The sequence below is a fragment of the Centroberyx gerrardi genome, chromosome 5 (assembly GCF_048128805.1).
Source record: "Centroberyx gerrardi isolate f3 chromosome 5, fCenGer3.hap1.cur.20231027, whole genome shotgun sequence".
NCBI lineage: Eukaryota > Metazoa > Chordata > Actinopteri > Beryciformes > Berycidae > Centroberyx > Centroberyx gerrardi.
Window position 1 is genome coordinate 17,276,016 of NC_136001.1, and position 24,108 is coordinate 17,300,123.

General features: G+C 42.1%; 2 protein-coding genes across 2 annotated transcripts in view; one reads left to right on the forward strand and one right to left on the reverse strand.

The window, feature by feature from the left end:
• Positions 1 to 24,108, forward strand: part of cacna2d2a (calcium channel, voltage-dependent, alpha 2/delta subunit 2a) — a 129,701-nt gene that overhangs the window by 81,669 nt on the left and 23,924 nt on the right. Inside the window, exons 6-8 of the mRNA XM_071895165.2 lie at positions 919 to 1,057; positions 15,230 to 15,361; positions 15,597 to 15,654. Coding sequence (XP_071751266.1) covers positions 919 to 1,057; positions 15,230 to 15,361; positions 15,597 to 15,654 — 329 coding nt within the window. The remainder of the gene's footprint in view (positions 1 to 918; positions 1,058 to 15,229; positions 15,362 to 15,596; positions 15,655 to 24,108) is intronic.
• LOC139908569 (semaphorin-3F) overlaps positions 1 to 24,108 on the reverse strand; it is a 287,062-nt gene that overhangs the window by 38,931 nt on the left and 224,023 nt on the right. The window lies entirely within an intron of this gene.

Here is a 24,108-nt window from a genome sequence, read left to right on the forward strand (position 1 = left end):
TAAGCCGTGCCAGAGGGTTTGGTTATATCTAGGAACCATTTATTTCCACATTCCACAATTATTTCCTCCTGTGAGAAAAGGCAAAGTTTGTCTTTTGTTGATAGATAAAACGCCTAAATGTCCATTTCTCTTCTTTGCCTTTTGGCCTTGTTTGATATCTGACTTTCTTAATGCAATATCTATGTCAGGCTTCTTTAGCACATACAATGACCAGACTGAGAAGCAGTCAGCATGCCAGAAGATGCATTCAAGACCCATCGTTGGCTCCTGCTTTGTTTTGGGTATAGATAATTACTTGTGACAGAGGAGGCTGCAGATGAAGAGACAGTCTGTTAAGAAATACCCAGTCTGGTGGGAATACTATTTAAGTGGGTGGGAGAAAAAACAGTGATTAAGTTGTGTTGGTTGGTAGTTATTGCTGGGGTTAATTTGTGTGGCACCTTACGTGTCTGTGATAGTCATCTTGGGTACTAATTGATTCTCTCTGTTTGGTGTCCGCTTTGATACCCGCTGTTGTTCTGTGATGAGAGGCAGAGAATAGACCCCCCCCCTAAATCTGAAGGCAGACAAAAGCCAGAGTAATTGCTGTTTTTGCACTTAACACTATCCAAATGCTGTGTGAGTGTGTGTGTGTGTGTGTGTGTCAGAGAGAGAGAGAGAGAGAGAGAGGGAGAGAAAGAGAAAGAGAGGGCAGAAGTGGTAAACAGAAAGAGAGAGAAAGTGTGTGTGTGTGTGTGTACACACAGTATACTGTATGCATCATAAGCACCATGTCATGTGCATTGTAGAGCCACATTATGGGTGGAGGAAGGAATGCCGTACTCTATTTGCATGTTTCCCCTGTTTTTCTGACCACTCCTTTGTATTTGTGTGCTCATCCCAGTTTGTGTGTGTGTGTGTGTGTGTGTGTGTCTGCAGACTGAGGATGGAGAAGAGGAGAACCTGCTGGAGAACCCGTTCTCTCTGGAGCTGGAGTTTGTGGATGATATCAACTTCAAGAACAAGGTCAACTACTCTTCCAGCGCTGTCCAGATCCCCACAGACATTTACAAAGGCTGTAAGTATACAAGTGCGGCAGTGCTTTGTAGGCGCTCGGGTGGAGGGGTAGGGTGGGGGGGTTATGCATGATTGAAATGAGTGACACCTGTTAACACCAAAGTGGTAGCACTGACTCAAACTATACTGTGTTCACCTTCCTACATTGATAGATTTACAAAAACAGAGCATGACTCCTCGCTGAGGTTACATTAAAAGCATTTTCTGACCGGAAACTCCTCAGTATGTTGTTTTTTGAGCGTTTGGTTTATTTCTGTATGCTGAATTATCTTAAATATGGAGGCAAAGGGGCAGGGCTAAGCAAAAAAAAAAAAAAAAAATGGAACATGATAGTGGGAATGCCCATCCAAAGCATGTGTTCTAAAACATAGCCCGTCGTAATGTTTGCCCCGTTGATTTTTACGCTGTTGGCTGTTTCCTCTGTCCACAGACTGTAAAATGGTAATAATTAATGATCCTGGAATTCTGACAGGCATATAGAGAGACTGCTAGCGTCGTTAGCGAGTTACCTGTACCATGCAAGTGCCTAGATGGCCTCTGTGTATCTGTAAAGGCTTCGTCCTCATGGGTTTCATACAGAGCGCTGGGCCGCGGATGGATGACAGTCTCTTCTGCTTTGACTTGATCTCTTCCCCTCTCTCAGTGCGTTAGCTCAATCTCTCCCTCCACTTATATCAGCCAACACTTTAGCACACTAACATGATTTTAGATGACAGACGCGCTCACACAGTAGAGCTGTATCTGTGTGCGTGGGCATGGGTTCCCCTGCTCTTGGACCCTGCCCTTCCTGCCTGGCACCGTGCTGCCCTGCAGACATAACACCCTTCTTAGTCTGCAGCTGCCAAATGGACAAAAGGGAACACATGTACCTTCTGGGGCTCTGATTTTGCTTGGCATGTTCCCTCTGTTATCCACCTCTAATCTTTTGGACACTCTCTGGCTGCCTCTTTAAAGACTCAACAACTGGAGCATGTGCAGACAGACAGCCATTTTCACAGTGTCATTTTTTTCTCCCGCTATTGTCTAGTTCTGAACTTTCTTCTATTGTACGGGCTTCGTATGGCACCTGTCTGTAACAATGCCCTCCAGTTGTGTCTCTAGACCAATCTTGCCAGAATTAGACACTCTTGGTTCAGGAGGAGATGTCAAAGGCCACGGCTAACTCACAATAGAGCAATCAGTCCTGCACATTGTTCCCGGAGCCATTTTGCGCCGGCTCTGGTTCCCCTGTCTGAAGATATGACTCAGAGAATAAAGGCTCCTTGATTGAGCCTGGTGGAGACTAGAGGAGTAAAGTAGTACAGTGCATGGAATTATTTTTTCCGGTTCTGTTCTATAGAGAATGTTTACTATTGATGTTCTTCAGTCGGTTCCCATTGCACGGTCTGCTGTGCTGAGATTGCCAACTGCAGATTTTGTGCCAGCTCCATTATGAACATGCTTACTGTGTTTTAGTCGTCGCTGATAAATACACAGTGCTTAGAAACACGTTGCTGCCCAAACTCAATTCTTGAAGAGGCTTTGTCACTAAACCAAATATCCCATACTCAGTTGTAAACATTTCAAATGCTGTAAACATTGAGCTTTAAATGTAAAATGTGCAATACTACATAGATAACTCACTTAGGCTCACGTATTTTACATCGAGCGCATGCGTCATGGGATGTGAGTTTGCTTTAGAGAGATGGTGGAAAGTGATTATTATCCTTCTGTGCTGCCAGTGGGGCATGCAGGGTGCCTTGGAGAGGATGTCTGAGGAAACTAACGTGGGCGACTTGTTGTCCTCTGGGTCTAGAGAGGTCTGGATCTACAGTATATCTGTGGGTTTAGGATTAGTAGAGGAGCAGCAATGTGAGTGGGCAGATTCTCTACCGGTTCCTTGGAGGGAAGCCAGAGGAAAGACAGAGAGAATAAAACAGTCAAGAAGAATGGAGCAGAGTCCTAAGTGCAGCATAATGGCCGTCAGAGTTGGTTGTGAAATTCTTAATGTTGTTCATTAGCACTCATGCTCTATGTTCTATTTGTGCATATTGTTAATGCACTGAATAAGAAGCCAGGACTTTTTTTTTTCCAAAAAAATGGCAATATGATTTGGAAAATGCAGCAAAATTGGTGTCCTTAAAAGCTAGAATGTTTGTATAAAATTGTGTGACGCTCCGTAATGGTATTGGGGCAACAACATTTCTGTGAGATGTACTGAGAGAGAAGCACAGATAGAGGAAAAGATAGAAAGACAGGGGGAGAGAGGAGAGTGAAGGAGAAGGAGAAGAGACACTTTAATAATAGAAACCGTTTAGAGCAAAAAAGCTTTTTCTTTTTTTTTATTGTGATCCTTTCAGCAGCTAAATGAGGCGGTGTATGCGTCCTGGTTTGATTTGTCTGCTAGGGCCCATGTCCGTTTATTGAGATTGAGAGTGTTCCCTGAGCGCAGTAATGAACCATTTTATGATTCATTATCCCACTGCTGATTCCTGCTGCCAAGTCTGCAAACTTTCTAATTAGCTTAGGTCAAACATTCATACAGTTTTCTTCTAATTATCATTGCTTATTACAGAATGGACATCGCAGCACAGCCACAGAGGAATAAATTGATGTGGGTGGTGTCCTCCGTGGAGAGACAGGTTTTATTCTCCCAGTGAATGTTACGGAAATGGTGAGGAAGAGGCAGGGATTTGCTGAATAATTGCAGAGGAAGGGCTCTGGGCATATAATCTTCCAAATAATCACTGAGAAATAAGGATGAAAACAGCGAGGGAATATACAAATTATTCTTCGGAGACTATTCTGTAGATTCAGTGGAATCTCTCTAGTAATTGGACCAGGTTCACACTGTAGATAGAGGATGCTAAGCTGGAGTTGGTCATTCTGCAGCTGCATGTATAACATGTAGGAAATGTGGAAGGTGGTAAGTCAGCCTTTATTTAACATACAGTAATTATGCATAATATACACATATATACACTCCTGACTGCAGTAGTGTTTGCATGAGAATAAGCAGCCGCAGTTGCCAGCAGGGAATAAAAAAATCACCATTCAATGTAGAAAGCCCAAGCTTGTCCTTTCATTAAATTTTTTAAGTTTAAATCCCCTGCATGCAGAGCCTTTTCCAGTGGCAGACAATCATGTTTGTCAGTTGCCTATTGTACACAGGCACAGTCAGAAATTTAGAACTGAATGGCGAGGAGCAACTAACTGTGTGTGTAGATGAAAGAGTGGGTGTAGTGAAGCTTAGGTGGTTTGCGTGGAGCCATTAACCCCTAGTTTTTGTCCCAAAAACTGAGGAACAAAATCTGGCTGTAGTCCCACGATTCAGATTAAGTTTGGATTCTCCGGGCCTCCGGCCTTGTAGGCCTCAAGCCTAACACATTCAGCTGGAACTCAAGAATCCCCACATCCTGGTGGTACATTGTGGTAAGAAACAACATGCCTCCAAAACATGCCAAGGCATCCTCACCGGAGGTTGATGCACTTGTAACAATGGTGATGCTTTCCCAGCTACTTGAGCAACAGAAGGAATTCTATAAAGAAATGATACAACAGCAGCAAGAAAACTTTAAATGTTCTGTACAGTTGATCATTGAGGGTACGAACAAAAGGTTGGACAATGTCATCAGAGATGTTCAGGGGTTGAAATCCAGCTTGGAATTCACCCAAAACAAGGTGGACACGGTGACAACCGAGCATAAGGAAATGGAAGCAAAAATAAAACTGCTTGAGAAGGATATAACTAAATCAAAGGAGGAATTGGACACACTGAAGACAAAATTGGACTACATGGAGAACCAGTCGAGGAGAAATAATATTTTAATCGATGGAATTGCAGATGAAAAAGGAGAGAACTGGAATGAATCAGAAAGTAAAGTCCGAAACATGCTTGCAAGCAAAATAGGTCTAGATGGCAAAAACATTGAAATTGAGCGAGCTCACAGAGTTGGCCAATATCAGGAGGGCGGGCGGCCCAGACAAATAATAGTCAAACTTCTGCGTTTCAAGGACAGACAGACCATTTTTTCATCTGCAAAGAGGCTGAAGGGCACAAACATTTACATAACTGAAGACTTTTCAGAGGCTGTGCAACAGAGGAGAGAACTCTTGCCCAAGCTGAAAGCTGCCCGTGAAAGGGGAGACATGGCCAGCTTAAAATATGACAAGCTAGTTATAAGGCCTAGGAGCAGAAATGCTCAAATATCAGTTTGAAAATTCGTTGTTGTGTTATTGTTTGTGTTTTGTTTAGTTTTTTTGTTTGCTTTTGGTTTTTCTAATGAATACAGGTCATTCAATTCTTCAACTCAAAGGTCTGACTTTAGTCTATTTGAATATTTGCAGTCTGAGGCACAAGATCGATGAGGTAATTAACATCATGCAGTCAAACAGCATTCAAATTCTAGCCTTGTCAGAGACACACTTGGATCCATCTTTTGAGGATGATGAACTCCTAGTGCTAACATACAATACCTGGAAGAGATTTGTGACATGTTTGACACAGTTTGTGACGAAAATAGAGACATTTTCATGCTAGGTGATTTAAACATAGATTGGCTTTCAGCACACTGCCCATTGAGGAATAGACTATACTCTGTGGCAAACGCATGTGGTTTACAGCAAATTATGACACTGCCAACTAGAGTTTCCACAAAGGAATCAGCTACATCATCTACTTGTATAGATCACATTTTCACAAATACTCCAGAGTACTGTTCAAAGGCTGTTTCAATACCAACTGCATGTAGTGATCATAATATGGTAGGTGTCACAAGGAAAACTAAATTACCTAAAGGAGTCAATAGGGTAGTCTACCGTAGAACATACAAACATTATAATCAGGAATTGTTTATAACTGAAATTCAAAATGAATATTGGTCAGAAGTGTCTAGTGATGATAACCCAGATTTAGCACTTAACAAATTTATGGAGATATTAATGAAAATAGTTGATAAGCATGCACCCCTGAGGAAAAGTACAGTCAGGAGAAGATGTGCACCCTGGTTAGATGAAAATTTAAAAAAACTCATGCGTGAAAGGGACAATGCAAAGAAAAAGGCAAACAGTTCTGGAGAATCAAAGGATAAGGAATACTATTGTGCTTTGAGAAATAAGGTAGCTAAGATGAACAAAAAGAGGAAAAAGGAGCATTTCCAACAAAAAATTAATAAAGCCAAGAATGACAGGGGAAAGTTATGGAGCACTCTAAATGAGATTATGGGCAGAAATTCTCACACTGTGGTGTCTTATGTAGAACACGAAGGAGTTTTCATTACTAAAGCACCTGATATTGCCAATTATTTTAATAATTATTTTAAAAGTAAAGTAGAGAAATTAAGGAATGGGTTGTGTTCTGCCAAAAGTTGTCCTTCATATACATTAATCGAGAAAGAAATTATGCATAGGAAGAAATGCACGTTTGTGTTCCAACAAGTCAACAGTGAGCTTGTTGAAAGTATTCTAATGTCTCTTCCTGATGGGAAATCATCAGGTATTGATAATCTAGATGCAAGATTGGTCAGAGATGTGGCGAAATATCTGTCTGTTCCTATTTGTCACATATTTAACATAAGTTTATCTAAGGGTATATTCCCAGAGAAGTGGAAGGAATCCAAAGTAATACCATTGCCCAAGGATAAGAGATCCACATTTACAGGAGCAAATAGCCGACCCATTAGTCTTCTTCCAATATTGAGTAAGGTTATGGAGAAAATTGCTTTTGAACACATCCAGAAATATTTTTTCAGCAATAGGCTAATAACTAAATTTCAGCATGCATATTGGGTGGGTCACTCCACATGTACTGCTTTAACACATATAACATATAACACATATGACAGATGAGTGCCTAACAGAAATGGATGCTCAAAGACTAATTGGTGCAGTTATGCTGGATTTCGGCACTGCTTTTGATTGAAAAAATTAGAATGTTATGGTTTTTCATCCTCTGCTCTGTCATGGATGGGCAGCTACCTATCCACAAGGAAGCAAAGAGTCTTTTTCAATGGTAGCTACTCTGATAGTGTAGATGTTCACTGTGGTGTTCCTCAGGGCAGCTGCCTTGGCCCATTATTATACTCAATTTTCACCAATGACTTACCAAGTACATTAGACAATACTACTGTGGTTATGTACGCTGGTGACTCTACATTATATTGCGCAGCACAAACAGCCAATAATTTATCAGAATTACTAAATAGAGATTTGGCAAAAAATTTGTGATTGGGTGCAAGGAAACAAATTGGTGTTAAATATAACAAAAACAACATCCATCATTTTTGGTACCAAATTCAAACAAACTGCAGATGCTTTATTAAATTTGTCTATCGAGGGGCAACCATTGAAACAAGTCAACCAAACAAAACTTCTTGGAATCACTCTGGATTCCCACTTGTCCTGGTCAGCTCACATTGAAGGGACAGTGGCCAAAATGGGCAAAGGTATCGCCATGGCACGGAAATGTGTCACATATATAACACCATCCATTCTTAATCAGGTTGTACCGTCACTTATTTTGTCACATCTTGAATATTGTCCAATTATATGGTCATCAGCGTCTAAGAAAGAATTGAACTAACTTCAGTTGGCACAAAATAGAGCTGCCAGAGTAGTACTTCAATGCTCAAAAAGAACAAACGTTATTTCAATGCATAAACGTCTGTCATGGCTGCCGGTTCAACACAGAATTCTTACTTCCCTTCTCGTATTCTTTAGGAAGGTTTTATCTTCTAGTAATCTTACATTCTTAGTTGATCAATTAGAAAACATTCACACTCATTTCACCAGGAAGGCGCTAAGTGGCGACCTAGTACTTCCCAGACCTAGGACTAATTATTTAAAATCTACAGTGTGCTATAGAGCCATATTTAAGTGGAACAAGCTACCAGTATCCACCAGGCTGGCAAAGAATAATTACACTTTCAAAAAGGCACTCACAAGTGAACTGATGAAACTGACCATGTAAACTTTGATTTTATTTAATTTGTATAATTGTTATTATTTGTTCTATGTTTATATATATATTTTTGTTTTTTTCACTGGATTTAGTTTAAATTAATTTGTTTCCTTATACTATTATTATTGTTGTTTTAAGTATTCTCTTATCTTATTATTGATTATTTGTATTGTATTGCTTTTTGTGAGGACCCCAGGAAGACTAGCTGTCATTAATTTGCCAGCTAATGGGGATCCTAATAAAACAATAAAAACAAAACAATAAACCCACCCTCTGCGCGCACACACACACACACACACACACACACACGCACATACACCTCCACAATCACCGCCACTACCCTTGCCCCTCTCTTACCTAACGAGAGGGAAAGAAAAGCCCAACATCAATGCCTAAACCAGAAACAAGCATAATATACTCCCTGCCCTTTGAATATTAGCCACCACCTTGCTGCACCAGGTACACTGTGGTCTATGGTTGGATTCCCTCTGGGAAGCTCCAGGCAAAAATGATCCAATACAGCTTCATGAAGAGCAAACTGCAGCGGGTGTATGTACTCTGCAGAGGAGAATTGAGAGAAATAGATACACTAGATGGAGAGTGAAAGCAGTGTAGAGCAAGGTTTAAAAAGAGGAGAAAGATTTGCATCTGCAAGGTTTCATTTGAGTGAAACTGCCTCTGAAGTCTCGCCTTGTTTAATATGGATCTACAGAGAAGTCAGCTCGCCTTGTGCAGGAAGGACAAAGGGGACTTTTTATGGAGATACTCTCAGTTCTGTTCACAAAAGAGGAGAAAATGATAACAGGAGGAACAATATACTAGTTATGCTGTGTGTTCCTTATTCATACTGTAGGCTGCAGCTACAATTACTGAATGTTCCCTCTTTTTTTTTTACCTGCTATTGCTATAGATTTCTATAATAAAACACTAAATGTGTCATCTTAAAATTTTAAGCTGTGGATCTTGAGATTTATTTCAGCTGAATGTAAAATGTAATCTTCGTGGGTATGGAAGCATGTGTCTGTGTGTTCATGCGCATGCGTGTGTGTTCGTTTGTGTGTGTTCGCGCGCACGCGTGTGTGTGTGTGTGCAGCCTGTATTATTTTCACCCGCCCCAGGTTCCTCTAGTGGAGGAAGTCTCCCTGTCAACCAACTCACGCTATGCTGGGGATCAACTCAGCCCCTCTCAACATCAAACCAGATTTAAGTGTGTGAAAGAAAGCAAAAGTGATTTGTGAAAAAAAAAAAATAAGAGAGAAAGAGAGAGAAAGTGGGAAAAAGAAAAAGATAGAGAGAGGGGGATAAGGGAAAAGGGATTTAAAGTCGGTTTTTCAGAGCAAGAGGGAAGAGCGACAGTATAAACACTGCGGGCTGTATTTCTGTCGTTCCTGACTTGACAGGCTCCATCTTTCACCCTCTGCCCCTCACCCATCCACCCTACAGTGTGTGCCCAGCGAAGGGGCACTATCGTTTACCCGCACACTAATGAGAACAGTCAGCACAGCAAACTCCACTTCACTCACCACCAAGCCCACAAATTACATTTCATGTGTTTGTTATTTACTGCACTTCTTTAATTAGAAAAATTATTTGGAGGAGCACTTTGGAGGAGGGGTGAAATCTCTCCCTTCTGTCTTATTCTGCTTTCTGAAATATCATCACACTAAAGGCAAATTTGCATTTGTTTCCCCCCTTCACAGACTGAGATTACTATTTAGCAGAAGTGAGGTTCTCAATTACAAATACACTCATAATGTTAATATTCCTGAATGAAACTGTTTGAATACCTCACATGAATTTTAATTCTAATTAGCTGACGTCTAAGACTGCTGTTCAGTTGCTAAGAAATTCTCTGAAAAGTAACCTCATACAGTAGCACTGTAAAATAAACATGCAAATGAGGTTATGTCTTTTGGACATTATGTCTTTCTGTTTTTCTCAACCAAAGTTACAAAAAGACACAATTTTCCCCAGGAGGGCTTAGACTTTGTTTTAGCTAGTCTTTGTAGATGTGCGAGCTGCTGCCAGCTCCTGTTGCTCCTGTTTCATCTGGAGGATGAAAGGTTTAAGGTTCAGGCTCTTTAACACCCAGCCAGGCCACAGAGCGGCCTGAAGGAAGAGGGCGAGGGAGAAGAGAGGCAGAGAGAGAAGGAAGGGTAACAATAGAGAGAGAGAAGGAGAAGGAAGGAGGGAAGACGATCGTACATTACAGAGAAACAGAGACGCTGCTCTATGTTGACATTCAGAAAGGCATCGGTTTATCGCATTGCTTGTTTTAAGTTACATTACCCGTGGTTTCCTGATGCAATCTGTGTTGGTCTGTTTTGATTTTACAGCCAAAAATCAAAAAAGGGCTATAAATTATCAGATTCATGTAATTTATATTACCCCCTATTCTATTCTTATCATGTTACCGGATACAGCATATGGAAAATAACCATTCCTTTAATGCATGAAAATATGTTTTCTGAATATTACCTCCATAAAATACAAAACAAGCTTCTGTATTTGCCTCAGTGTTACCCATAAGTGTAACAGGAATAGGAATAGGAATTAAACTAAAGCCTATAGGACACACTAGAAGATTGTTTGAGTCTTGTCCTAAATGCTTGCTGTCCGGTCGGGAAGCTGTGCAGACTAGATGATGGGCGTCTCACATGAAGATGAGGGATCACACACCCGATTCTGTCATTCAAAAATATTTTCCCACTCAGTTCACTGTAAATATAATTAAAATATGTGTCCTATGGTTTCCTGCTCCAAGGCACAGAAGCGACAGTTTACATTTACATTAGAATATTTAGAAGTGACACCATTACAAGAATAACATTGATGGGGTATTTTGTATGAGACTTCTTTCACTTCATTTCTAATTCCATACTTATGTGGACTGATCCAGGCACGCTGCCATTTTGTACTATTTTACATGAGATTTATCCCTCCAAATGAATCTATAGCAATTTATCAAGAGTTGAGCAAGTGGGCGTTGTTGTTAGACGTGACTTCTCTTCCAGTTCATTTTATTTTTCATCCCGCTGTATCTAAACCGATCTAAACTCTCTGTTGCAAGTCACTCTCAGATTTCAGTCTTGGTGAGTCCTGTACCGCTTTACACTACAGGAGCCAGACCAGACTGGGCAGACAAAATCAATTGTGTTTGAAAAAATCGGGCCAAATTACATTAAACATATTAAGCCTACAACTGTCCAGAGAAGTCATGGCATATCCTTTTGGATTAATATTCGGCACAGATCTGTTTCGATAGCTAAAGGATAGTCTGCGTCGACCGTTGGGCCTGAGCGCTGAGCCCGTATTCAAATCAGGCCGCATGTAGTTCCTAGTCACTCTCTTTTAAAAAGAAGAATATGTAAGAGCTTCATGAAGATGACAGTGATAATGGTTATGACTCCACAAAAGGACTGAGCTGATAGCTTTAGGTCCATTACCATTATGGATTTCTTATGAGGGACCACTTGTGTTCCGCTATGATATATTATAGGCTACCGTGCCTTTTGCTGGTCTGAGTGTAAATGTGTGTACCCAGGTCTATAATGTTGGATTAATATTGGGCATAAGGCGCAGATCGGTTTTGATGGGTCTTTATCATCAGGATACCAGTGTGAATAATATGTGTATGCGTGTGTGAGGGGTTGGTGGGGTCATGGGGAAGAGGAGGGGGGTTGAGGAATGATCTCACACAGAGATGCTCCATAAATCCCACTCATAATTGTTTCCCTACTTGGTGTGCAGTCCTGCTCCATAAAGGGGCAAAGCCAAGGGTGCTCTAAACGTCAGGGGAGCGGTGCACTGATGGATTACCTTTTAAAGATATCAGAGAGAGGCCCGTTTCACGTGAAAGATGAGCCCAACACAGCGCTCAGGGGCCCTGTCTGCCTGCGTGAGCACATTTCCCCCCGGGGGAAATTTTTCTTTTTATCAACTGTCCAGAGAAGTCATGGCGTATCCTAACTGAATAAATCAAAGAGAATTAGTTTGCTTGTGTTCTCTTATCTACGATGTGCCCGTATTTCTGCAGAGATAACCTGCAGAGATGTGTGTGTGTGTGGTGTGTGTGTGTGTGTGTGTGTGTGTGTGTGTGTGTGTGTGTGTGTGTGTGTGTGTGTGTGTGTGTGTGTGTGTGGTGGGCCTTGCAGTGTTGGATTCTGACAGTAGAGGTGGCTCGCATCTGCATATGACTGGCCAGTGTCGGCTGGCGGCGTAAACACCACCCACACCTTGGTCTGTCTCATTACCCTTGATTCAAAGACGCCCAGACTGACCAACACATATGTGTGAACACACACACACACACATTCACACACACCACCACCAAAATACTCAATATATCATGACCACACACACACACATATATTCAGGGAACTTAGCTAGCACGTCATGGCTGTAGATTCAGCCCATGTGTATCGAGCCTTGGGCAGCGATGCAACTGATATTCTTTGTTGCATAGGCAGAGTTTGGCTAATTCCTCTGCAAGCTGTTAGTCAAGGTAGCTGGGATGCTGCTAGATTTAAGCAGGGGTCTCAGGATGTCTCCTTGCCCTTGGCCTGTCTGGGACAGCTATCATTTCAGACCCAGTGCCTCTCCAGATAAGAGCACCCAGGACTTCACAGCACATAGGGTGCAACCGCAGCAACCTGCTGTGATAGCTTATGCTTAAAGGATAATACATTTTTTTACACATTAATCAGATGGCTCTTTGACCACAGAGTATTGTACGGCCCAGATGAAATTGAAATTGAAATGGTTTGATAATCTCCACACAAACATCAGCAAAATTTAGCCACTGCTCTTGCTAAATGAATTGGAGTCATGGCAGCAACTGTGGCATGTTTCAAAATTCATGACCAAATCTTTTTAAAGCTTAAGGATTGATTCAAAGAAAAATGCTGTGATATTAAGCTTTTCACTAATTTCTAGTAGTATTTTTCCAGTATTTCAGACCTATCTGGACTCTTGTCCAATGTAAACACTGTGTCGTGAGATATAGAATTTAAAGTTGTATTACTTTCTTCTACTCATAGGATCCTATTCAGTTTGAAACTGAACTATATCAATGGCACACATTCGTCATCAATCCAAATATAGTGTATCAGTACAACATAGTAGCATCACAACAAAGCCACGGAAATGACTAAGCGTCAGATAGAGGTGTGATGAAGGAAATGACATGAAATGAATTTAAAAACACCATTGTTTTGCTGTAAATCTATAACAACACATTGTCTTATGTTAAACAAGGATGATTAAGCCCATGCCTCATTTATGCCAGCGACTCCCACTCGTTTAGCCTTAGCAGTGCTTAACAGCTTGCTGTTGTTTAGCCAATTCATGCAGTCATTTGCTCTCACCTGGTCCGTAGGCCAAGATCAAAGAGCTCCCATCTGAGTATTACACAATCTGAATTATCCTTTAACCTCAATCATGACTGAGATTCTGTCATTTTGTATTAAAGTGCAGTTTGTTTTGTCATGTTTTTCCCATGGTAGAGAAAGTGTATTTTTTGAGCAGTGAAAGCAGCCACTCATTCATGTTAATTTCTCTTTTGCTTTATATCAATCGTCCGCCCCCTCTCTCTCTGGGTTTTTATGTTTATCCCCATCTGTAGGGTTGCCTCTATCCTCCTCTCCTCTGTCTATTCTTCCTTTGTGTTTATGTCTATGAATTTTGAGAAAAACATGTTGAGGAGCTCCCCTTGGTGATGGGAGCAATTTGGCTCTCATATGTTCCTATCCTCCAGACACTGCTTAGTGCTGCTGTGCTGTGGTGTGTGTCTGTGTGTTTGTGTGTGTGTGTGTGTGTATGTGCAAGTCTTACATGATATTAGAGAGTAATAAGGCTTGGCTTTTATTTTGAGCTAAAATTTCAATGCACAAGCTGATTTTGGAGAGGGTTTGGCAATCTGTCTACAGAGCTGAGTATCAGAACGATGAATATTGTGTTTAAAATATTAATTTCAATGTTATTGTTTATATTCATAAGCTTTAGGCTTACAGTAAATGAGGTGTGTGAGCTGTGAGGCCAGGCGGTGGGAGAAGGTCTCTCTCCTCCACCTCTAAACTGACAGCTCGTCAGAGAGTCTGAGCAGTAATTGAAAAGCATGGGAAAAGTGGATAATGATCGTTTATTTGTGTGAAATTCAAACGAGGAGGGGAGAAAGGCTGGACTTGTCGGTTCAGAGGCTTATCTAGCTGTGGTTGGCTGAGTAATTAAATCAGAGAAGCGAGTGAAGTTCTCCTCAGCTCAGCGCCTCGTCTTGTTTCCTCTTTAATCAGGTGGCTATTAAACCTCTGATTGCACTCCCCATCTTCTGACTCCAGCTTAGCTATTTAACACAGACTGAAGGCATTTTTCTGTGAGTTGGTTTGTGTGTGTGTGTGTGTGTGTGTGTGTGTGTGTGTGTGTGTGTGAATGTGTATTGTGTCGTGTTGTGAGGAGCATTATCTGGATGAAAAGTGAAAGAAAAAGCGGAGGAACAGCGTTAATGCAGTATAAGTTACGCGAGGGTGAGGCAGAGAGGAAGAGAGACACATGTTGATAGAATGGGGCGGTGTGAATATAACTTTCAGCATGTTATTCCAGCTCTTGTTGACTAGATGATGAATACTTCTCTCCAGCACCATAAATCCATTTCACGGAGAACCACTGACCTGTGAGATATATCTGCGACCTTAAGTTTTAACACACAAACACACACGTTGATGCATTTGGACACGCGTGCGTGAGCAAACCTCTCTTTTTCTCTTTGTTGCTCTGTCCTTCCGTCTCACACACACACACACACACACACGCACGCACATATACATGGACATTCGTAGAAATGCATCAAGAGAGTTTGTATTTCTCTGCTGGCCGTAGAGTAACAGCAACCAAATATTCAGAAGCTGCTGCCTCCATTAACGGCTGCGAGTGACACATGGCCTCCTCCAAGGTCATCTCAGATTCCTCCACTGCACTCCTCACAGATCATCCAGATTACACCGATGCCCCGCTCAGATGGCCGCCTCCGGCTGGGCGGCGTGCATACATACATCCTTATGTGCTCAGCTCACTGCTGCTGGCAGGGACAAGGTTGTTCAGCTAGGAGAGATACCTTTGGATTACTTACGGAGAAAACCTGGTGTGATGTCCTGCATTTCCAGCCACACTGTATGTGTCATTCCGGTGTATTGAGACTGATTGTGTGTGTGTCCCTTTCTGTGTGTGTGTGTGTACCTACAGCCCCAGTCATACTAAATGAGCTGAACTGGACCCAGGCGCTGGAGAGGGTCTTCATCGATAACCGTCGGGAGGACAGCTCTCTCCGCTGGCAGGTGTTTGGCAGTGCCACAGGAGTGACGAGATACTACCCAGGTAGGCTGCGGGGTGGGGAGTCAACACTCTGACTTATAAGTCACTGCACGATAAGGTCTAAATTGACCCTAGGGCTCCAAGGCTGCAGAACATTGGCAATCTCTTATCAGATGGCTGTACTGGTAACTCGATAGACAGAATGAAATTATGATTACTTTGATCTATATCTGATCTGAAATATCCTACAGTGCAGCGTATGGCCTATAAGTTATTTTCCTGCTTTCCCTCTCTTCAGCCACTCCATGGAGAGCGCCCAACAAGATTGACCTGTATGACGTCCGCAGAAGACCATGGTAAGTGTCACCGTTATCAGGCCTGGTGCTCACAAAGCATTTTGTCTGAAGTTTTCTACTTAGGATTGTCCTCCAAGAAGCCAAACTCAGGCCAACGTTTAGTGAGCTGTGAAGTGGAAGACTTGGCTTCGGTGCCAAGGAATTCAGTCACTGAGTGATTGAAATGTTTTAGTATTTGAACTTAATTATAACGTAGTAGCTGCGACAGGTGACAAGTAAATGATAAACATTTTCTACTCAGAATGATGACAAACGAAACAAAACAAATGTTTTGACATCTGTAAACATGTGGCAAGTTTTCATACAAATTTGTCATGTTTCAAAGAATATGCATATTTATTTGTTGGTTTAATAAAAAGGGCATGAGGAAAGTTTGAACTTTCAAACTTTCATATTCTTAGTCCAGATGGGTGTTGGAATAAAAAGGATTGTGTGAGATTAAGAGGCCCAGTTGCAATGCAGTCTGAATGCAGAGTTGTTAGATTACTGGCACAGAAAGGACAACCAATATAAAACAAAACAAAAATCAGCAACCAAGTGCAGAAAACAGTACACTTTCTCATATAAAGATAAAAAACTTTAAATTATAACATTGCAGAAATTTAACTATTGTAGGCTAATACCTGGCTGTCATGAGCAAAACTGTGTCATGTTGGCATAAAATTGTGACACAAACTGTTGTGATAGTATATAAACATCCAATTTGTCATTTCTTTTTTTCGAAGGTTTTTGCCTTCTGTTCATCATAATTTTATTCACACCTCAGTAAGATGCTGGAGGAACATTGTGACAGATTGATTGATTTACAACCTATGTTCCATAAGTACTATTATCAATATACTTATATCCACAAAATTATCTCTCCACATAGGCAACATTTGTCTAAATGTAGCTGTAGTATTCCTGTAAAAATGCTTTTATGCAATTAAATGCTAAATGACACTTAAATGTTCATAAATTAGTAGGAAAACTGCCATTATTTTTTGAATATTTTTCCTAAATTGGCTGCTTAAGGCAACTCTCTGCCCATTAGAAGGCTTTGTGAGTATAGCCACAGATACAAAAGGATGGCTTTGATTCTTAAATCCAGCCTAGTATTGGGATTCATGTACAGCGCTTCGTCTCCGGCTCCTTTAGACCTCCTTTGCTCCCTTCGCCCTGCAGCTAAATAAAGGATATTGTTTAATGGATTTGAGATCAAAACATTTTCCTGACCCTTATTTATCTCAGTAAGTGATACTGTAGAATGCATTGTCTTTTGCTACAAGGACAAAACAAGATAGGGGCTAATGTTTTTGTATAAAGTGCCCACCTTTGCCTGTGGTTCTCTGTACAGCAGCTGACAGCAGACTGCTGGGGCAGGCTAGTGTGAAGGGCTGGACAGAACTAGGCTGCGCCAGGCCAAACAGCCCCTGCACCCACCTAGCGCTCCTCGCTGTCCTGCCTTCCATGTTCAATCTACCTGCCACTGTCACATCGGCTTTGTGGAAGGCCCGCCTGTTGCCTGGTTACACGTTGGAGTGCAGTGGACATAATCATGACAGCAATGTTGATTAGACCTGACCCCGTTTTCCATCTCTGTCTCCGTCCAGCTCAGCCTGAGTGGCTGTTTCAGGTCAGGCCAGGCTGTCAGATGAAGGGAATGAGCTAAGACAAATCAAACCGATATCTTTGCACAAACAAAAGAAGCCTGGCGTTCTATCGAAGTTGGCACAAGAGGCTCAAGATCCCAAATACAACCTTGTTTTGATACACAATCTTCAAAATACAGCCAGTTACCACAATGATGGTCACTTTATTATGTAAAATAATTTTGTAGTTTGATGGTTAAATGGAGTTTAAGGTGTGTGATGAAACAGTGGTAAGCTTAACACCTCAGTGTATCCACAGTCATCAGACTAACAAGGTTTTCCCTGACAATTTAATTATGTAAACACCAGAAGAAAGTCTCCCTAGTGCTCCACTGTCAGTGGCAACATGTTAAACCTGGAAAATGCTGTCTACCCCCACCCGAACAAAAAGCCCCTAAGAAAAAGACTGTAAGTTGTGTGGCACTGTGTAGTTGAGAGGTACAAACAAGGATCTTGTCTGTGTTTTCCTCAGCGAACATCAGCCGTAACAACGGAAGTACACCAGATTTTAATTCCCTTACACATGTTTTGACTGGGGGACTCCTGAAGACAGGAAGGAACAGGGGAAGAGAAAGATGAGGGGAACTGCTGAGAGGCAGGAGCCGAGACAGTGGGTGTGTGACAAGGTTAGACAGAGGAAGGAGTGTATTTTGTGTAGAGGAGCACCTTGTCACCCCCCTGGTCCTCCATGTTTGTCACTGTCATTTCTGTCGTGCTTCTCCTCTTGTTGGAGCCTCAGTCGTCTTTCAACGTTCCCGTGGCCTGTTGCTTAGCAACTTGTGCCCAGGCGTGTTGAGTGGCGGGGCCGTGGCAGGGAGTGCCATGATATGTCAGGTCAAGCTTGTGCGATTATAGTCTAACATGCTGTCTCCCCGACTGACATTCTCTGGAGGGGTCAGCCAATCGCACACACTTAAAAAGCAGTCCACTGGGTTAGGTAAGCCAATCATGTGTGTTTAGGTGACAGCGGTAGATAACAGCACCCGTCAAGGGGAATGTAACGAGAACAACAACAACAACGACAACGCTAGCAACGATACAAGTCATGCAAATGATAACATAACACAAACTCACACACACACTTGCCACTAAATACATGTACATCAAGCACAGACACATCCACCCACACACATATCAGCACTCTTCCTCTCACAAAGTCACAGATAAATCATATCACATGGGACGATATGCCGTAAGATATGCTCACAAATACCAATATAGCAACCAGAATGTACAGATGCAATCGCAGGAACATGCTTCACTTGCGCTAGCACTGACACTGACTCTAAGATGTGACTCTGAGATTTACTAGGGAGAATGTTGCGGAGAGAAAAGGGCCAAAATTCATGGCCAGTTTGTAGCGTAATAGACCTCTAGCTTCCCTGGGAGGGATGGATGGCAGTGTGGCTGACCTGGCCAGGCCGTCCTGGCACCTCCGAGGAAATGAGGGGATGGAGATCGGTAGACTGCCTGCCTCTGCAGATGGGCTCTCTCCCCGTCTGCTCCACCAATAACGGCCCCAGGAAAATTAATGGTCCAGTCAACACACTTAATTGTCTCCAATTGCTCTGACATTAATTATTAACATTTGTCCATTATAATGTCTGTTCACGTTATCAAAGGAAGCGAAGCAGAGGGAGGCAGAGTGAGGCGAGGGAGAGGGAAAAGCGAAAGGGCGAGAGAGAAATAAAGAGAGACAGGCATGGAGTCCTGTTAGCCAAGCGTTGCAAAGACTGCATTACCTCCCAGGTTCACGACAGCATGTAGGCCATTTCACATATTGATTTCTTCGAAAAGTCAATCTACCCTCTCCGTAAATATTATGACTGCTGGTCAATCCTTGAAACTGAGGCTCCCCAAAATGCCATTCCCCTAAATATCTGCAGATCTGAGCTTCACCCCCTCCTCCTTTCATTATCTTCACCCCTCTTCTAGGTGAAGTTGAATCAAAAGAAATGCCACTGTGTTATTAGTGGGACTGAAGGTAAAGGATATAACAGTTTGACCAGCAGAGTCACAATCAAAGTGTGACCTTTTAGTTTGAGTCAAATAAAACATAGCAGAAGACTATCTTTCTTTATTCTGTCTCTTTTTACAGGTATGACAGTTAAGTGAAAACAGAGCAATAATTGAAGCATTTGTCTATCAATGAATGCTAGTTTATGCAAATTTTTATTTCACAATTCAATATTCTGTAAGTATTCTTGCAGAGAAGAAGTGTCAGAAAAATTGAGAATGTTTGCATCCAGATTTCGTGTCTTTCTCTTGGCCGTAACCCAAAATATGGAAATGTGAACCTTGGTACTAACACTTCCAGTAATCAACAGAAAGTGGAATAAATAAAAGGCAGACAACATCTCTTTCTCCTGCAGGCTCTCTGGGCCCCATCTTCCTATATTTTTTTATCTTAATTCAATCTTTATTCGGCTGCCACATCCACAGGAGCACTAAGAGAGCAGCAGTCCATAAAATAATAAGCCCATCAGCACAACACAAATCCACGCACACATGCAAGCATGCACACCAACACAGCTACACACTCACACACACACACACACACACACACACACAGTGGCAGTCTCTCTCTGTTTTAAATATACAGTTCACACAGTATTCTATCGCTGCTCTTCTTACATCTACATGATGCACGCATATCAATGTTCACATTCTGAAAGAAATGCACACAGGGAGTGCACCCACACGCACAATACAGTAGGCAAACATCCCACTCATAAAGTGCATGCGCTGCATAATGCGGCCAGTAAACATGGTCCTATGTTCAGAATTCAACATATTGAAACATGTATGTGCTCATGAACAACTGTACCAACACATACAACTGCAACCATACAGTAAGCTTTGCCTGTACACGTAACACAATAAAATGAGCCTGAGCCACTCCATGTATGGTGCTATCTATTGGGTATATCTGAAATGTATGTAGTAGATAATTCCTCCAATTTAAATGTAATGCACAACACTCTGTGGAATGGGTCAGGGTGCATAAACACAATCTCCTGAGAGAGTTAGCCCCCCGGCACAGTTAATGTATTGATTTTACAGCGCTGCGCCATGATAAAACTATTTCATGAATTCCAATGAGACTCCTTTACCAGACTGCTGCAAAAGGACAGAAATACAATCACCGCAACGCAGAATATGTCATTGTGTTCATTGCTTGTATAATGCGTTTCTTTTAGACTTATGGGGTGTGGCGGTGGGTGGTAGGGTGGCGTGGTTGTGAATGTTACTGCTTTAATCTACACTCATTTAGAGTAATACCTACATCCACCTCAATGTAAAGAGCACATGCCTAACGCACACACAAATCAATACTTATCATGATAGTACATATTTGTGGTATTGTGAACGAGTTTATATATCAGGTATACATGTTATATACATGCATGTTATGCCTCTCTGGTATTTTATTCTGGGCATGTAAATCTCTACCACTGCTGTTAGAACTATGTGATTTTAAGCCCGATTTACTTTTCGATTTATTTTATTAGAAATATACCACAAAATGAAAAAAAACACTGGCCACTGGAACTTAAACAAATTGAAAATATCAACAATTATCTATATTTTGTACAAGATATGGCCGATTCAAACATACCGGCACCGGGTGAAAGTTAGAGGGGAGATTGCTAACAAATCATATTGGCCGTCTTTTGACCAGGGAAACCTGATCAAAACTGTCAAAATTATGAATATTAATTTCTCTATTAGCATTATTTTCTTCTGCATCGCTCCCTCCGTCTCTTTCATCTCCCTCCATGTCACATTATGTTACAACTAGCCTCCCTAACCCTACTAGTTTAATCCCTACTAGGTTATGCTCCTACTCTCTCTGTGTAAATACATTAGTCATGTGTGACTGAATAAAATGCTAGATAGATACCATGGTTCAATTCCAGTAGTTAGATACCATTAGATACCATGGCTTTCACTGAACAGACAGAGAGGCTGCGGGCCGATGTGCTCTGTCTGCTGGCTGATGGCTGATGGTCGTGTCAGGGTGGGAAGGAATGGCCGACTGGGCTCAGTTCAGCACCAGCCAGGCCCATCTGCTTGTCACCTGGCCTTGGCACGCAGGAGACTGGGTAATGACAGGGAAAGAATGGCATCAGTGGGCAGAAGCTGAGAGGTAATTACTGACTGGAATCCATGCAGAAACAACACATCTGGATCCATGAGTCAAAATGTTGAGAATTATACACTGATATCAGCCTCAATTCTTGATTTTTATCTGTCAGAGCCGCAGAACTGTAAAACAGCCTGAAGACTGAAAATTCTTGACACCATCCCACACTCTGATCCTGGTGTTCTCTGCTCAGAGGCAAGGAGAAATCCAATTCTACTTTTAGCAATGGGAAGAGAGAGAAAGAGAGTGGTGCTGCTGATACACCAAGACAATCTGAGGGAAGATCAGCCATGGCAGCACTATAGCTTTATAGTGTTGAGTGACACTATCCTGGCTCATGTGTTACTCTTCCCTACTCCATCACTCCTCACACATTCCTCTTAAGCCCCATTACTGTTGATCAATGCTGCCTCTTTTGCAGTTAGGGAGAAATGATCTTACTGAAAGTGATATTTTCTCGGCAGATATTTAAAGGGCTAAGGCTAGCATAGCTTTCCATTGTGTGATCTTACAGTGGGGCAGATGAAGATGACCCATAATGACTCAGTAATAGAAGTCTGCATTGCCATATAATTAACGCTTACTCCCTTCAAAATAAGTTGGAGTCCTATTAATTCACTATTCTCCACTATGAGAAATAGACTGACCACAGAAGTTAATGAAATCCTTCAGTTGGTCTGCAGGCATCAGCCTTCGCCAAATGACCCTCCTTCAATCTCCAGACAGGGTCTTTCCGTTCGCGGAAAGACCTGAGGGACTGGAGACGTGGGCCACATTCTGACCGAGTTTCCGTCCTGCATCGATGATCACTTTCACAAACCCCATCGACTCTAAAGAATGAAGCCTCCACTGTGTGGAGTCTCAGCTCTCTCCCTCTCCCCCTCTCGCTCCCTCAAATTAAGATTTCAGTAATTAAATTGATAAAAGTCATGCCAATATGCCTCATGGTTCCAGACCTGATTTCATACGCCACACAGTTGTGGAGAGCTGTGGAAGTTCTACCTTTGATGTGGCATTCTTTATTATTGAAAATAATTGGATTCCCTCCCCCTCTCTCTCACACATATATTTTGCCCGTGCTCACTCTGGGCATGCTCAGTTAATCGACCTCTTGCGAGGCAGTACTGGTGGTGAGTCCCTGTTCCATCTGGGGGTTTCAGGCAGCTTTTAGACGAGTGGGGTCCAGGTTGTGTCTGAAACACTGATTTGAGCAGCCAAGGCAGTGTGTCGTGGGACGTTACTTCAACACGGGTCAGGGGTCATTCTGCAGGTTGGAGTGGCGCCTGCCAATGAGTGGAAACATTGAGACTTGTGGGAGCAGTGGCGAAGCCTACCGGGGCTCAGTTCCTCTACCTCCATATCGGCTTGGCCGAGCATAAGAAAAGAGCCTCTCTGGCCCACGGGCAGCTGGCTTCTCTCCACACTCAGCGGAACGGCTGATAATCAGCAGAAAGAGACCCCTGATGATTACTCTGCCTCTGCCTAGGACGGCTGCTAACTGCTTGCCTGCTCACTCCTCAGAATGTCAAACTAGTACTCACATTTGATCCCCCACTTCCCCATGTACCACAGAGAGGCCTATAATGTCCATCAATCTCAACCTTCTTTGTATCAGGCGTAAATGTGAATTTAATTGCTGCTGGAACAGAAGGAGGGAATTTTTGATTTCCCTCTATATGTCATCCTCTATCAACCGTGGACAGACTTTATGTTTGTGCCTCTTCCAGGACACAAGTCGTCTAGCCTCCCCGGTTTAGTGCCATCTCTGCCTTGTGGGCCTGCACTGCGCCACGGCTGACACACACCCAGAACAGCCCTATTTTGGGAGTAGCTGTTCAGCAGTAGTATAATGGTCTTAAGCAGCTTGTGCCTCCCCTTGACAAAGGGACCGGCAGAGTAAATAATGTGTTTGACGCCCAACTGATGAGTCATCAAAGGAATAGAACATCAGCTATCTTATTTTACTGACAGCACTTAGCTCAGCTCAGGCTCTACACAACACCGGTCAACCCCACTCAGGCTGCTCCCTGACATGTTTACATGCAGCACAAGAGACTAAATATATAACAGATTAGACTGTGTGAATCACCACCACTTAACTGCAAAAATGCCCATCTTAACAAGTCATTTAGTCTCATATTCAGTCTTAAAATCCTATTTTTCTTAAAACAAATGAAAGATACTGTGAGTGGGGTACTTCCACTTCCAATGCACTTCCAATGCAGTTTAGCTTTTTACAGGAATTTTCTAGAAACAATTATCTATACCCTAACGAATATCTATCAAGGGAGAGTAAGGCAGATCACTCCACTAGTATCAGCAAAATGACAATTAAAAAAAATTGTTTAACCGAGTTTATTTGTATTGAAAACAGTACAAAAATTATCTCACCCTATTGGCAGATTTTTAAAGAAAAAAATAAGATTTTAAAGGGGCACTGAGCAATCTATGACTTTTATCGACCTCTATCTGCAACCAAGGAATTGCAGCAACATCGACAGGTTTCTGGTAAATGACACAAATAATTAAGTCACACATTCTCAATGGAGACGAGGAACTAGGTAATTAAAGCAGAGATGCAACAGAAACGTCTAGTGAAGATGTAATGTATCACAATGTTAAAAACTATAAAAACAGAGTACAGGTTGGAAGGAGGGTTTTGAATGCCAGAAATCT